General features: G+C 37.4%; 1 protein-coding gene across 1 annotated transcript; it reads left to right on the top strand.

Annotated features, from left to right (window-relative positions):
• The first annotated feature begins 4,772 nt into the window (after positions 1-4,772).
• lhx4 (LIM homeobox 4) lies at positions 4,773-15,655 on the top strand. Its single transcript, XM_057357132.1, has 6 exons — positions 4,773-5,017; positions 8,169-8,340; positions 9,814-10,016; positions 11,874-12,028; positions 12,714-12,885; positions 13,681-15,655. The coding sequence occupies exons 1-6, from the start codon at positions 4,933-4,935 to the stop codon at positions 14,067-14,069; spliced, it is 1,176 nt and encodes a 391-aa protein (XP_057213115.1). The 5' UTR covers positions 4,773-4,932; the 3' UTR covers positions 14,070-15,655.
• The last annotated feature ends 2,183 nt before the right edge of the window (positions 15,656-17,838 follow it).

The following is a 17,838-nucleotide window of genomic DNA, read 5'->3' as shown; positions in this document are numbered from 1 at the left end:
GGCAAATACAGCATTAACTGGTTATTGTTTTCTGTAAAAACGCAATAATAAACATAATACTGAGTAAGAGTGTGCTTTCATAATACAAGTTTTTATGTAAACAAATAAATACTTTTTCATTAAATAGAACTGATTTTGTTTTTAATATTGTGACAAATAACTACAAAAGCTATGCACATAAATTCCATGTAATGAGATTTTTATAATCCCACAAATCTGGTTAAAATAGTTTTATTTATGTATTTAATATAAAGAGATTATATTGTTTTTTCTTGTTTAAAAAATCATTTATTTAAATGTTTTTCATATTTTTATAATGTTTATTTTTTTATCTCACCTGGTTCAGCACAGCTTTTTGGCAGCTGTACTTTTGCAGTAAATTAGGACTGCTTCTCTGCTGACCCCAGATCAGTGTTGCTGCTCTTGATTTACCAGCTACAGTAAAACTTGGGTGGTAAAGGAGAAGGTGATCTGAGATTAGCATGAGATCAACTTTTATCCTAAAACCAAACATTCTTCTCAAAAGCTATGTAAGATGATGTTAAAAAGATGAGTTTGGATGGATTCCCAAGAATGTCCATCAACATGCCTTAATGAAGTAGAATGAACCAAGTTGTCAGCAAACACTGGAAATGTAATCACCATGGAGACCCTTAAAGATGTTCATCAGTGTCCTTTAAGCATTTACTCTAATGGTAATACTCTAATCTGTTTTATGGCACACAGGAACTCAGGAAAAATTGCTTATTATTTTGTGACTGTGTACTAGACACACATTAGAATACAGTCATGTAACACTAAGGCTACATATAAAATACATGGAATGCATTGCTGATCTAATTACATGAGCAGTTACTTTTAAAGGTCGCATTTCTTTAAAGTGAGTTACACAAAAAAACATGCATACAACCAGAATCATTATGTGACACGAGCCCACTTACATACACGTGAATAAAGGTATCGATTGCTAAACCAAGTAAAAACATTAATGGGGAAAAGGGATCCTTCATTGTTTAATGGTAAGCCTAAGGTGAAGCAACGTCGCCTTTAATTGAATTTCTAACCTAAGCAGGATTTACCCCGTTAGCCAATTATAATGTATTAGACTGCGTGAACTTATACCTCAGCCAGCCAGCCATTACTGTGTGGTCTGGTTTTGAAGGGACATCGTTTACAGGAAACCTGTAAAAGGAGTTTAGCGATGCGAGAAAAATAACTCTTTTTAAGAATGTTTTAAACAATCGGACACTGTTTTATTCGCTTAAACAATGCCAAACGTCGTCCTTCAACTAATTACGTAAATGGACAGGAGCTGTCAGGAGACAATAACTATTCCCTAATAGAATTTGCCCCCAAGTGCAATTTAATTTTCTCGGTTGCCCTCTCTTGAGGTTCCTTTCTCTGTCTTTCCTTTGCAGGGAAAAAGAGCTTCTGACATTGATGTTCCAGCCTGAAGCTTTATTACTCTGTACGAGGAGTGGAAAATATCAGACAGATATAGGCAGGTAAAATGTTTACTTAGTCTTTGTCTGGATTTATGAATTGAAAATTCTAGACAAACTCCGCTTTCCGCATCCTGCGTGTGCTGTTGCGCTGTCCGACCTGCGCGGTGCTGAAATTTGCATGCGGCTCGTGCGCGCATTGGAGTTGCTCGGTAGGTCTGCTGCATGACGTTCTGTTTGCTGTGGAACTGTTATGTGCTGCGACCTGATGCAGTGCTTCTTTAACAGACAACACATTTTTTATTTTTCGATGAAGAAAGCCTGGGAAGGAGAAACATTTGAACTACTTCTACAATACAGTGCAATCCGTTTTGCGACAAAGAATGTGTCGTCGATACGCTCGTGTGGATTTATTTGTTTGAGATGTTTGATGCGTAAATCGTGTTTTATTGTATCATGTATATTGTTAAAAACCAGTTAACTGCCTTAAATGTTTTAATTTAGGCCTAGCTAAGGAATAAAAAAGAAATCAAAACACCGTTGCAATGTTTCAGTTAAAATGTCAATCATTTCGATTGCGTACACTCCTAAAAATAAAAATTCCGGAAAGGTTCATTGTAGTGGAAAGGGTAGACTAGAAAAATGTAAAAAAAAAAAGATATAAGACACTTTGACGTAAGATTCTTGGGGAACCAAAAACGTTTCTTCTATGGTATATTTGTGGAAAAAAAACTTCTACCTTATTTTTAAGAGTGTTGCTGAATTTGGTGTTTTTATAGTTTTATTATAATATACAAATGTACTCAGAATATCTCATTTTTTGAAGCTTAATGACATTTTGTTGTGACACTAATCATATGAATAGCCGTGATTAAATCATTTTTAGTGACACAGTTTTAATGTTTGATTTGTTCAAATATAGCCTACTTTAAGCTTGATGGACCTCTCTTTGGAAGATTCAGAGGTTCAAAGCTGATATATTAATGGTCGCGTGCACAGGCCTGCGTTTTTACTATATATGATGGATCAGCATCTCCCTGATGTCAGAATGCGGATACTGTGAAATACTGACAGTAATTAGAGGTGGCCAGGTCAGCGGCAATGGCACACGAGTCTCACCCCTTCGCTGAGTTATAGTGCACAGGTCTCTCATTGTTCGGACAGGTGCCCATTATTGCATTTTATGGTGGCCCATTTGATTTGAAATCGGAGTCGTTGAATTTGCAAAATAACCGTGCAAGCGTGCAAAAGCCCCCCAGTATTCGTGGATTAATTTATTTAATCGTGTGGCAAAACATTGATGCTTTAAGAGCATTGCTCTCTGTTCTGTTTAAGTAAGACTAAACTCACATTGTTCACTTGACCATCAGCGTAATTGAATAATCTGCATAACTCCTCGTCATAATCAAAATTAAAATCAAAAGCATGGCCCGAGATGGCATGCTGGTCCGGTGAAAGGGAATCCGGAAAAACCTGGTGTGAGTGAATCTTTAGGGCGCTTGTGTTTGCCACGTCTGAGCTGCGCTTTTCAATCAGCTTTATGATCGCTTTCATCTAACAAAATTACATTGGAGCCATTAAGCAAAACTGTGGACTCGAAATAATCTGACTTTGATGACATCCACATTTTATTTACATATCTCACTCGTGATTAGGCTACATTTTACCCAGGCAAGATTGACGGATTTTGCCTGTGACATTGGATGACCAGCCGTACAATATATAGGCTGTATACATTTGCGTTTGCATAGCCAGCCTGGTATATATAAATAAGTTTGTGTGGTAGCCTCAGCCTGTATAAAGAGATTTAAACGCATATATTGAGATATATGATCACAGTAAGTCTGTTGAGGGTTCAGACTACATGGTTGTTTATGTCTGAAACTGTTCACCGTTAAAACAGTTGTTTGAAACAACTGGGTGAGCCAACAACAATCCGGTGTCCAACAATTTTGGACATTTTTGTCTGTGAAAATAAATTTAGTATTTTGTATCCACCCCAACCATCTAACATTCTCAGAATGTATCATATGAATCTATGACCCCACCATCTTTATTAAAAAGAGTGTGAAGTTGATCTAAGCCATTACCTGCTTTTAGTAGGAATAGGGTAATGTGATATCATTACAGGAATTGTAAAATACGCTCAGAAAATGGTCAGACTCAAAAACGACTATACTGACAAGTTTTTTTAATTATTATTGTGAATAGAATAGAAACTAAGGTTCATGCGTGGAATGTGATTCTTATACAAATAAATAAGAGACAATTAAAAAAAATAATTGTTAAATACGTTATTGAATGCATGTAATTTATTATTTTTCTAAAATGTTCATGGAGACAATGCGATTAGTGTATTAATTAAAGTTTAGCCTATTTTCACAACTCACGAATTTCAGTTTCGTGCATGAAACGTAAACTTTTTGTTATTTTATGTCTGCATATACATTGTAAATAATATTGTTAATAATAAATATTGTACAAATGATATATTTGTTTGTAAGGGTGCATGCGAGATGATGATGGTAAAGGCGATGTGGCAGCGTTGCATTCTGAGGCTTGTTTTATTTAACCTGTTACTGAGTCAGAGCTCGCGAGCTCACGCGGAGCATTATAGTTGCCTTGAAGAGAATTGAAAGTGAAAATTGAGTTCATCTCGCTTGATCTCCGCTCCCTCCTGAGGGAGAAAAGCTAGAATGAAATGAGTCCTGTCAGGATCGACTGTGTCGAGACTGCTAATAAACAAATAAGAGCTCTCTTGTGATCGTATTTTAGCAGCCGTTTTCTCAAATTAAGCCTTGCTGGACAACAGCTACTCATTTATCAATTTCAACAACTAATTTGTCCATTTCGAAATACAATTATGTTATTACAATTAGGCTATACTACTATGTTATACAATACAATTAGGCTACTAGATAAAACATTCCAATACAGCACATCTGTTCGAGATAGTTCTTGCAAAAATGTAGACAAAATATCAAAGCTACAACGAAATAAACTTAATTAAAAAAAAATGAATGTAAAGTTCATAAAGGGTTTAAAAAGACCCTGGAGCTTCAAGTGACAGCAGCGGCCCTCTATTTATTATCATCCTCAGGGAGGGTCCCGCCTACTTGGGGGGCATATTGGAATCGTCATCACTTCCTTATCGCTTTTTCTACTTACCTGAGAGCGCCATACACACAGGTTCCCTCCTCTCTCATCTTCGCCCAGGCCTCCCATTGGCCCCCGGGGGGAGTGACGTCACGGTCGCCCCTGCAGTGTGAATGAATCAAGCGGTTGTGTGACACACAGCGAAAGAACTCTCGAAGCCGAACTCATGCGCGAGCGCCAGACAATTTCATGAGGATAAGGACAGGCGCGAGGACACTAAAAGGACACTATCCTTGGAGAAAACGACTCCGAAATTCGTATCGTTTTATGCACGTCGGAGTTTTCAACACCTCCGTGTTTTTAGCGTGTGCATGTGCGCGTTTGATCGGGCTGGATGAAAATGATGCAAAGCGCGGCGGTGTTGCCCAGCGAGAGCGCGGTGAAGGGTCTGCCGGACATTCTCGGAGTGCCACTGCAACGTAAGTGCTTTTCCTCTCCTTATATCGATTAGTTCATCAGAAAATTGGCAGGCCTCCTCCGGCCGTCTGCAGGCCACCGCTGTGGAATAACATAGCGTTTAATTAAACTCCAGCGGGGGGAATGTTACTATGTAACTGAAACTGTCTGCATTGTAAAGACCAAGAAAATCGAAAACATTTGTCATTTAAAACATATTATATATTTTATATATACTGATTAGATTATTAATCTATGCAAAACTGTGATGCAACATCATTTCATTAGAGATGCATTGATTTACTATAATTATTTTATTGTAATCGTGCAAATGCTATGCTTTATAAGATCACAATATAAAGAATAGGTACTGTTTCAAATCAATTATATTAAATGTTGTGAGACTAATGTTCTCGAATACTGTTCCCGCACAGCTGGCTGGGTCACCACGATTAAATATGTTTTACATTTAAACTCTGTTTAACGTTTTATTTTGTAGTTGTTTTATTTAAGAAATGAAAGAAAGAGTAACCAAGAAAAATAGTTTTATCCGGTTTTTATGTAACGCAGTGGTTTAATGGAACAGAGCGCACCCCATGATATCCCTATTCGTTTTTATTGTCCTAACGAAATGTAGATTATCAGACCATCCGTTATGACTATAGAAACACGAACATTTTATTTCAAAGAACGGAATTGCCTATTATGTTCGCATCTGGTCCTTATCAATCGCAGGTTAATCTGTGTTAGGCCTGTATAATCTGATCTCGCAATCAAGATGAAGCTTGAATTGGATAAAATCCTGACCTAATTATTCATAATCTAGAACAATGTACAGATGGAATAGCAGACCTAAAATGTTCGTATTAACCATTTCAAATCTAAAAAGAAAAGAATTCTATATAGATGTTGCATGTTGTAAAACAACCAATGTCTAAAATTCATTGCAAAATAAATTAACTGCATTTAAAATGATGAAAACAAATAACAAATAGGCTATTTTTATTATTCTTTTAGAACGAGGCAAATATAGCCACATTTTTACATAATGTTTCACGACTAGGCTATATTTTGCCTGTCGAAAGCTTAATTTCCTTAAATGATAGTAGATTAAAAGATATTGCTACTCAACCCCCCTTGTCGTATAAATGATGGTTTAAATGGAGATTACTTTAAAAATAATCTGCCCTTGCGGTATGGATCTAAATATTAGTATCCAAATGAATAAGGTTAAAACAACATGTGGGTGATTATTAATGATCCTTTAGAAATTAAAGCCCCTATAGAAAGTGAGATTTAAATTAGCTTTAATTCACACAGTAAATGTTACAATTATTTGTACACGGAGAGCAAAATAATACATTTCAGATGCATGCCGTGGATGATAAGGCTGGGCCCAAAACACGTTTGAGAGATGTTGTCAGGGCACACATCTTTTAAGTGACTGCCTGATCAAATCATCCTAAATGAGCGTTTGGAGCTGAACAATTAAGGCAGTTTACGAGCGGCAAGTTCCTCAAGGCGCTGTTCATTCAGAACCACTGTTAACCAGACCAGCCTTTTTTTACACTAAAATACTGTAGATCTGCCTTTACAAATAAACTTACATTCCCTCAAACGGCTGAGCAGTGAAACACACACTCTCATTCAGGCCTACTTGCTCTGGCATTTATGTTTCTACAACATACATTTGATAAGTCGTTTGATGAGCGATGTTACATGACTTGCTTACGCATTCAACCATCAGCTATGGCCAAATTTTCCTTTGTTAAAATTAATTTTCTCTCGGGTCATAATAACAGAACTAAACATTGGTATACCTACTGAATCCATGAAAACTGCACGCGTGAGAATGCGATGACAAAATGAATGGAGGATCATAGGTCAAATATCGATATTAATAATGGCATATTAAAAACAACTTTTCATGATATTGTGATTTGAAGAAGTATATTTATCTTTTAAATAAAGCTAATAACATTTTGTTTTAGTTTTATTGTACGTGGATTTTAGATTTGCTGTACACCGATTGAGTTTTTGTTTTGTTGGAGCACATCTACTTGAGCATCAATAATTTAAGTGACAGGCTGTCTCTGTTAAAGAATCGATGGACCAGTTATATGATTTTAATCTCAATGTCTTCTTGTCCTCGCCTGTTCTTTTCTGAGATATTGATTATTTACCATTAAATGGACATCTTTCCTCACCTGTCCACGACTTACCTGTTAACCGTTCCATTGTTGTTCCGAAAGCAAATACGATTTTTAGAGTCATGGAAACTTTGCTTGCAAGAAATTAGTTTTTGTTTTCATAACAACCTTTGACTTCTAAACAGAAAGGGCTATTTATAACAAAGTACAAAATGATCTAGTAACATTTCTACTACATTACAATATTAAATTTACAATTAATGTGAGGATATTGTTAGTCGCACATTGACTTATATTCTTTTTGTTACTATCATTTTCGTTGTCATTATCATACTTCTTCGCGTTTTATGTTTCCTAATTTTCTAAACTTTTCATAAAACTGAAATAGTACAAATATTCTGTAGATTTTGCCTGTTGCGGCAAATATGTATAACAGAAAATAAGTCTTAGTTATGAATATACGTCAAAATATATAAGCAAACTGTCATTTCTAGCTCTTTAAGATTAATGTAAAGTGGTACTATTTATATTATGCTTTATAGCTGTTTAAATTATATTCAATTTATATATTATTCAAAGAAACTGTTCCAGTACCTCAATTACGTTGCGTTAACCGCGCAAAGGTTGTGGGTTCGATCCTACAGGACGCGTGTACAGTTAAATGATATGGAAAACTGTAAGTCGTTTTGATAAATAAAATGTTATAATAATGTATTGTATATTATTATATAATATTGTATATATTTATTATATACGAAGAGTTTGGTTCCAAAATGAGATAACTCAAATCATGTTTTTTATTATGTTATCATGTTTTTATTGTGTTTTTTTGTGTTAATTAGCTGTATTTTTTAGTTATTATGGCTTAAATCAAAACAAATCAACTGCAGTTTGATTGATATTAATTGGAATGCAAAATAAAAAACGGAGGGTTATCTAATTTTGGAACGAAACTCTTCATATATAGGCCTAATATATCATAAATATATTATAATAAAATTCACCCACCTTTTCTCCTTTCCAGATATCCCTCAGTGTGCAGGCTGCAGTCAGCACATCTTAGATAAGTTTATTCTGAAGGTGTTGGATCGCCACTGGCACTCCAAGTGTCTCAAGTGCGCCGACTGTCACGCGCTTCTGGCAGACAAATGTTTCTCGCGCGCAGGGAATGTCTACTGCAAAGACGATTTTTTCAAGTAAGTACACGTCCTCCTGTTCTCAGATTACTCGATTATAAAGATAGCAATATTTATTCAGCATTTTTGCAACAATTATGCAGAAAAGTAGGCTACTTACAGTGTGTAGAGAATTCGGCTGCTGTCAGGTACAGCATTCTGTATTTTCAGCATCTGAACAAACCAATTCATTTCTGTTTCATTCTAGTTTATTAAATTCTATTGCGTTAAACAATTAATATTTGTTAATGAAGGCAACAAAGGTGCTATTGTTGCGAAAAATGAAATCATAAATAAATAAATAAATAACAGAGCATGCATTTACTTATAATATCCTATTGGACACATTCAATATTATATTGGTTAATGGGACAGTTTTATTGCTCTGCATTATGATATATGTGGTGAGACATGTCATTTAATTTCTGTTTCGTAGTTTGCCATCTTTTGATGAAAGTCTTATGGAGTAATTCAATTATAATGTGATTTGATTTGACAATGAGTGGATATGACAGAACTAAAACCTGTGAACATTTAGTCTGGGACACATTGTTTGTAGTCTTTAATGCTGTTTGGCACTAGTGTGTGTTAATGTAAAGCCAGACACACGTATTCTCTGTCATGGTTAATAAAGTGCTGTGTTCTATTTCCTTGTGCCAAGTTACAGTAGGACTAAAGCCCAGTGTAATGGAACATTCAGCTCTGAAGTCTGTGTGTTCCCAAATTCAATTCCCATTCCGGAACTCAAGAAAGCAACTTTGCATTTTCCCTTTTATTCACTTCCCCGTGTCTTTCATTCCTTGTTTCTTTTATTTTGTTATTTCCTTTGTTTTTCCTCTTTCCTTTCTTTTTACGATTTGATTTTCCCCATGGCTTTAAGGTGGAAAATTAGGTTTGACATTTATCCAAAACAGGATCAGTAGTGGCTTTTACCAAATCATGTTTGAGCGGTTTTAATGTCACGGGTTTCAATGAGACCTAAAATTGTAGCAAGACTCAGAGTGGAGGCTAACTCTATTAGCAAGCCCATTGGGACTAAAGAAGGGATTTTAATGTTAAGGCCGCCGTGGTGCTGAGCATGACAAAAAGGGGGATGGAGGAAATAGCAACGGTCGGGGAGGGGCTTGCTTTACATTAATGTTGCAAAAACTTCACCTTGGTTAAGTAAAAGGAGAGTTTATTTAGCAGTATTCACACTGTGATTTACAGCCTATTCTGACTCTGTGGTTTATGAGCTGTTCTGTGTGTGCGGTTAAAGTGGGCTCTCTCTCTCTCTCTCCTGTGAATCTCTCTGCTTTTCCTACATTGATCAAGACCATTTGTCAACCACAGGGACAAAAAAAGCACAAACAAAGCTACATTCAACAGCATTCTGTGCTTTTCTGACACATTACATCATTTGCTTTTATGGAAAGAATTGTAATAAAAATAGCCATGGGTATAGGGGCTTTCAATAAAACTGCTGTGTCTGTCTGCACCTGTCTGTACCTGCAGGCGTTTCGGGACAAAATGTGCCTCGTGCCAGCAAGGGATCCCCCCAACACAGGTGGTCCGAAAAGCTCAGGACTTTGTCTACCACCTTCACTGCTTTGCCTGTGTAATGTGCAGCAGACAGCTGGCCACCGGAGATGAGTTTTACCTCATGGAGGACGGAAGACTCGTGTGCAAGGAGGACTATGAAACAGCCAAACAAAATGGTGAGCTATTGTCTTCAGCCTTCATGAGCAATCAGTCGGGATTCAGGAACAGATGTTTAACTGACCTGTTATCTGCAAATCTTTTAGTTAAACAGTATTCTTTCCAGGACTGTCATCAGAATGTATGTTTTTGACATTCAAATACACAAAATCCTGATCACGTCAATATCAAGCCGGTAGAAGGTTCATTTTTGCTTAAGCAAGGCCCTGCTCGAAAAGGTTCTTTTATCTAAAGAATCTGCCTATGAATAATTTTCTTTACAACGCCAAAAAATCAGATAGCAATGGGAAAGCAGCCAACAAGTGCCCAGCGTGAATTTTGTCAATACTGTTTAAAAGTGTCCCAGAATGCACTTCATGAAGTTGCTGAAGAGAATGCAGAAAATCAAATATATCATTGAGACAAAAGGTGGCTCTGAAAAAATGAAAATATATTTTGTTTTAACTTTTTATTCACTTAATATTCTTAGAGTTCAATGATGGTATTCTATAGGTTTGATGATTTCATTAGTCTTAAATGTGGAATATAGTAATAATAATCAACGGTTTCAGCGGCAACAACATAAACAGGTTATGTGGTTATGTGGCACAAACTTAACTTCCGGTTGACCTCCAGAAAGAATAAATAACTGTTGAGTAGTTTTAATTGAATTGAATACAATTAACATACAATTAATAAGTATTTAAATTAAATATAAAATAAATGATTATATTATAACCAAACATAGACTGGAAGTTAACCTTGGTCCAGCGCATGCGTCCGATGAAACCCTCTATAGAGATACTTTTAAAAATAAAGGTGCTTTAAAAGGTTCTTCACAGTGATGTGGAGCATTTTTGCTTCCCCGAAGAACAATTCCTCAAAGGTTTTTATAAAAAACATATATTTACATTTTAATTACATTTTTATACTATAAATGACTTTTGCACTACAAAGACTATTCTTTAAGGTTCTTTATAGAAAAATATAGCCATAGCCATAAATGTTTCTTCTGTGGCACCGTGTAGCACCTTAGCACCTCAGTGTATGTGTCCAAACTTTTGACTTGTAGTTTTTTGACAACTTTTAATACTGGTAATATGCTAAATAACAGTATTACAAGGGAAATAAATCCATGATTTATGTTCTTTACTACAGAGCAATTGTAGCTAAATGCTGACCTGGCATATGATATGCTTTTAGTCTAACTGCTGCATGCTGTCTTTACGTTTATACTGTAGGTACAGGTGCACAATCATTGGGACCGTACGATTGGATTTTCTGTCCCAATTGGAAATCATTGTGACAGTTTAGGTGTGGAGGCGTTATTAACTCGTTCTTTTACAATCATAGCGAGACACTGAAAGATCAGAGGAGGCAACAGGATGGTAGTAAGGAGACAAAATTATCATTAACTGCAGTCTCATGGGGTCTCAGTGTCTGGCGTATTAAGTCTCTCTGTGATCTGACCTCTCATGGATCTGCTTCTGAAAGCCCCTCACGCCGTATTTATGGAGATTTCTGTGGGCTGTTGATTGATTATATTAAGTGATGCAATGCACTTTTACGGTAGGGCCCCAATAACTCGCACTGGCGTGCCATTCTCCAGAGAGATTTATTCCCTCTTCCGGCACTGCGTGACAGTTTCAGGGAAAGTATCGACTGGCCACGTGTAAGCGCTTTCACTCAAAGCGTCTCAAATTGTTCTTTACCTGAATCTCACTGTAGACAAGTTATGTTTTGTATAATGTTTGGAGAACTTTTTTGGAGGTTTTGCTTTACACAATTGCACTTTACTTGACAAATCAATGCAGTTGAAATGAAACGAATCACTTCATATTTAAAAAGATGTGAACATTTTGTATATGTTGTTGTAGATGATTCTGAAACGGGAGCAAAACGTCCGCGGACCACCATCACAGCCAAACAGTTGGAGACACTCAAAAGCGCCTATAAGAACTCGCCGAAGCCAGCGCGACATGTGCGCGAGCAGCTCTCCTCAGAAACAGGTCTAGACATGAGAGTTGTGCAGGTGAGTCTATATGAGCAGTCAGAAAAAATCATTAATGAGTTCTCTTCAGTATCACAATTCGCTGCTGTCCTTCTGATACCTTGTGTCTCCATATTTGGTGCTTTTTATTTTTTGCCATAAATCATTATTATTAAAATAACTTTTTATGCTTGTCATTGGGATTTTGCAAAATTATGACCATTAAAAGTATGACAACACAGTATTTAATCATTTAAAGAGTAGTGTTTTTTTCCAATTCCTAAAAAACTGAATTCAGATATCTGAGGTTTCAGAAGGACAGCGACGAAGTGTTTCTCTTATATAGAAATGTAAAAAAAAGAAATAATAGATTTGATTGTTTTCTGCTTCTCAGATTTTTTTCTCACATTCTAAAAATCTGACGAGTGTCTCCTCTAAAGTTTCAGAAGAAATATCACAATTATAATGCATAATACCCTTTAATAACCCTTTATAATGCATTAGACATAAAGGCTTTAAGTAAAGTTTTAACCGAAATCTCAACAATGTCACAAGCTGATTTTACACATTTTTTATTTTCCCTAATAAACTTGAAGAAAAACATGAGAAAAAGTTTCACAAATTTTAATGAAACATTACTGAGAATGACATTAACTATGCAATATTATATTATGAGAAGAACTTTCCTTTGAGTCTGAGACTGAGGGTTTTTTTGTCCACATGGAAGGTATGGTTTCAAAACAGACGAGCAAAAGAGAAGCGTCTAAAAAAGGATGCCGGTCGCCATCGCTGGGGTCAGTTCTACAAAAGTGTCAAACGCAATCGAGGGTCCAGTAAAACAGAGAAGGAAAGCTCAGCGGACGACGCAGGACTCAGCGACAGCGAGCTTAGTTTCAGAGGTGAGTCTCTTTACAAGCCTACAAATCTCCCATCGTCCTTCTGCCTCTCACTCTCTTTACTTATATTTTTGTCTCAAAGTTTTATTTTCTCTCTCTCTCTTTGAACACTTTTCATTTCCCTCCCTGCATTCATTTCCTTTTTTATTTTACAAATATGCCACTTGGTGGAAAGGATGGTGTGGAATATTCAAATGAGGTTTTTAATTCAAGCTATGTTTTTTATGATTATTTCATTTTTGCGAGCCTGTTTTGAGAACTCATAAAGCCTAGAGCCGCTTTCAAAGGGAGGCGGCGTTTACAAGATATGAAAGCAGCGATGCACAAACTCTATAAAATTGGTGAAGCTTTTAGTCAATTAGGGAGGAAGTGAACGGGGCCTTTGTTGTTTTCGAAAAGAACACAGGAAAGTCTAGAGAGAGCACAGAGTGGTTCTGCATTGTGAGTCCATGTACATTCAGGGAAATGCTGTGACTGAGGAACTCAACCTTTCACATTTCCAGAAGTTTAGAATCCCTTCAGACCAGTGCTGGCCTATACACTTTTGCAAATGGAATCTTTATGAGGTTGTTGTCATAACTGCAATTCTCAAATGTTTTACTGTGTTTATTGGTACGAGCCACCTGGCATCGAAGAGTATATTGTGCATCAGGTCGTATAAAGGAAGCCTCAGGACTGATGCAAAACTAATATAACTGCCAATATAACATCTCTGCTTATAGATTTTTTTCTTAGCACCCTAGCCAAACAAAACTAAACTAAGCTTGAAACTGATGTTGTCTTTCTATTCTCCAACAGAAGACCAAATCCTGTCAGACCTGGGTCATAATAACAGCTTGTATGGAAGCGTAGGGGACGTCACCAATGGCAACATGCTGAATGGGAGCTTTTCACTGGAGGGGGGCGGGCAACCCTACCATGACCTGCGGGCAGGAAGTCCCTATGGCCTGCCACAGTCTCCCTCATCCATCACCTCTCTACCGGGCCACACCCCGCTGCTCAACAACTTAGGCTTCAACATAGAGGGCATCATGGGTCCAGGCGGTCAGGCCAATGTAAGTCAAGCACTGAGAGCCATGGCCGGGGGACCCACCTCTGACCTGTCAACAGGAAGCAGCACGGGCTACCCAGACTTCCCCACCAGCCCTGCCTCCTGGCTCGATGAAATGGACCACTCTCAGTTTTGAGGTCGGAGGTTAAGCTTGAAGGTCATGTGACTTGCTTTCAAGGACACAGTGGAAACGTGAAGATTTTATGGACATCTGAACGGGCAGTGTTTGTGTGGCAAGGGTATTCAGTATGCCTCAATATTCAACCAGCTGTCGCCCACCTGAACACGGGCGGCTTGATGACACTGGTCTGAGCAACCCGTCGTGGAAAGTTCGCACTGTATCATCATTTTTTATTTATATTTTTTCATTGTTCTCGAAACTGGATTGGACGATTTCCAGCATGAAATGGCGTGCAGATGAGAAAGGCACCGAACTTGCCATCGAAACCCCTAAACCTCTCCATCATTAAGAGCGCCACGCTGACCGCTCACCTTTCCAGCAGCTTTGACTCTAGACGTATTTTTCCCATATATTTTCTTCATAAGCATTTTACAAAAATTCCCGTTTCAAGTAGAACATTACAAACTTGAATTTAAAATGAGAAAAAAAATTTGATTCTCTTTGAAGAAAATAAATGGGATAAACCCGACTGCTGTGCTGTACACGAAAAACACAATCAAGATCAGCCACGTTTTTTTTGAGAACAGGGGGTCTGTGCATGTTTCGGACTGAGGATGAAACCAGTTCACATTAGGAGCCTTCGAAATGATAACGCACTTTATGTTCATCCTCGACTGCACACGGCAGACTGAATACAAGAGAAGAGAGGAGTGCACCAAGCAAGGAGAGATATTTAAACAAGAGGCACAAGTGTATCTTTCCTACTTACAAGGGGTTGGGATTTTAATGGTTTTGACTGACTCAGTTTCTAAACAGCTCTAATGTAGATGATGCTTCACATTAGCAACATCAAAGGTCTGAAGATAAAGATTATTTTTAATAAGGACGAATCCGCATGCACTGCTCAAAATTTTCATATTGATCTCTGTTTGTTCCCAATGTCACTAGTCGTTGCTCCGTGAGAAAAGACTGATGTGTTAGAATGTCATTTATTTCAGAGCAGTGGATTTCTGACACAAAATATGCGTGTCTTCATTTTTAAAAGTGGACCGAGCCAGAACAGACAGAAGTACATTTCAGGTCCGACCACAAGATTATTAACAAACAAACCTGTGAAAGGGAACATTTACAATGTTATTTATTTATTTTTTTACAGCCATGGTTAAGTGTTATTTATTCTTGTCATGTCAATGTCAATATTATTATTAAGAGTTGATTCATGGGGAAAAGGATGGTAAATTATCAAATATAAAACTGGTGAAGGTTTCGTTTTTGATTTATCATTGTTTATGCAAAATTTGTACCGGTATAGTGGTACACAGGAGAAAGATGACCGATGCTGACATGTTAACATAAGCTAAAAAGAAAAATAACCATCCAGATTTTTTTTTCTTTGTTGTTGAATCTAAGTTGCCTCTGAACTACTGAGTCTTAATGGCTGTAAATTTTGTAAAGTCTCAAAGTGTGGACAGTCTTGTTTCATGAGCACTATTTATTGCTATGGGTCTTTGAAAAAAGAGCACTGAATTTAGTCCTATATGCCTTCTGTCTAATGGTATGAATTGTGTACAGTCAAATCTATATGGAGAAATAAAACCGAATTGTCTTTGGGTTACTGAATTGTCTCTTTCGTCCTTGACACGATATAGGCAAAAAGCGTGATGCATGCAATATCTATGGTTTTGTGTTGAACAACAGTTGCATGGTTTGCAATCATTTAATTTGCATTTCCACATTTTACAAGCTCTTACTGATGTCACCATGTTCAATGATGTCATCTGAATTACATCAGTCATTTGCATGCATCAAACCTAAAAGAATTAAATGACTGGGTTTTTATGTGGCTTTATGTGGCTTAGGGGTTAAAACGGAATTGCTTCATTTGAATCATTCTAACCTAAATGACGCAGGAATATTTGTATTATTTACCCTGCTCATGACGTCACAAGCATCATCCACATTATTGATGCCTTTGAAAATAGTACTTTATTGCAACTGCAATGTGTCCTAGTAACCAAACACGAAAGGTTTTCATTTCATTTCAGGGACAGCGTTTATGCAAATCCAACCCAAACACACAAATATGCCAAACTTTCAACAGCGGCACAGCTGTTCACTAGCTCCTTCTGCTCTCATAGACTTTAGCAGATTGCTGTTATGCACTGTTATTACATCATTGCAAACTGTACGGCACATGTGAAACGAGGACAAAGAGTTGCCTGCCGTTCTTCACGAGACCCAAGTACAATGACTAGAAATCAAACTATCTAAACCAATAAACTGACAGCAAAATGATTATTGTTCAATTCAGTTTTCATCTTAAAAGACAGAGACATTGATTTTGTGGTATGAAAGCAGAATTTATGGAGCAAACGGGAAACTCTTGTGTCTTACTAGAAAAGCAGACCCCGTTTGCAGAAAAACACGGCAGAACCGCTCGAGCATTGATTCGGGCTGGCGTGGGCATTAATGTACAGCCTTTAATAGTTCAGTCTTACAAAGATAAACAGCGGCAAAGACAGTTGAGATAATTTACAAGCCACTTACAGCACCAGAATACATATAAATCTGAGCAAATTCCTGCACTGTTGCTTTTGCAAAGATGACAAACACAAGAGCAAATACCATTATCATCGATCTGCGAGCTTTTATTACAAACTTCCTGAAGCCAACGACTCGCTTGCGTCCCGGGTGAGAAGGAATAAATTAACATGCATATAGTTATTCGGTCTAAATTTAATCTGGGACGCATCGAGAGGAGATTTTTCTGTGCAATGTCATCTTGTTTGGCGTTTGAATTCGGGATCCATACAAATAAACAACAGGTCGTTTCGCAAGGACAAAACGTTTGTCGCACATTAGTATTACTATCGAGTTGAAATTGTTCTCATTTGTATTTGTTGTAATAACGAAGGACGTGATTTAAGCTTTTGATTGATTGGAACTCATGTTTACTGTTGTATAGCACAATATTTCAACTACTAGAGGATATTTCTTAGATATATTACAGGGATATATTTCAGTATTTTTGCTGGCTTGCAAATTCTAAGCAGGTCTGCACTTGGAAGTAAAACGGTGCATTAAGGACAGCCCAGTACGTGCCATTCCTTGTAGTTGGAAACATGAGCAAATAGCTGGAGAGCGAGAGCGAGAGAGCGAGAGAGAGAGAGTAACAATGAGACAACAGACAAGAGGTGAAAGAGACAGATAGTGAAAGAGAAAAAGAGAGAGAGAGTGAGTGAGAGTAACACACCACGGCCATCTGGCACTAATGGTGTTAGGGAAGCATCCAGAGAAGCGACTTGTAAAAATGCATAAACGTTAAGTAAAGAAAGCCGAGCAATATGGGACATGATTTTAGAGGAGTCCGTGTCGGAAGTGAAGAGCTCAGGGGAAAATTGAGGCACATAATGGAAAGGTAATGGGCTTAGTGTCAGTGTCGTGGAGGACGCCGTCAGCGCTGACCCTCCCCCAGTTCCAGTGGATTTATGGAAATTACCGAAATAAGGGACAAACAGCACACCAATAGCATAATTCCTGCCTGTGTGTGAAATATCTACAGAGACAGGCAGAGGTTAAAGGCACGGAGATCTGCTCTGTTGAAGGGGTGAGGCTCGAAAGGCCCGAAAGATTGCTACAGTATTCCTTCAGCTGGACATGTTAGTCAAATGTTTGGTGTTTATTTCAATTTGTTCCTATTTCAATGTAAGCATCATGTAAACGCCATATTCCAAGTGCTTTATTTGTGAATTAGATTCAATTGTCAAGTTTGATGTCTAATCAG

Source organism: Triplophysa rosa, linkage group LG17, assembly GCF_024868665.1.
Source record: "Triplophysa rosa linkage group LG17, Trosa_1v2, whole genome shotgun sequence".
Classification (NCBI taxonomy): Eukaryota; Metazoa; Chordata; class Actinopteri; order Cypriniformes; family Nemacheilidae; genus Triplophysa; species Triplophysa rosa.
The sequence above is the reverse complement of the archived record's forward strand: the minus strand, read 5'-3'. Positions and strand labels throughout refer to the sequence as shown.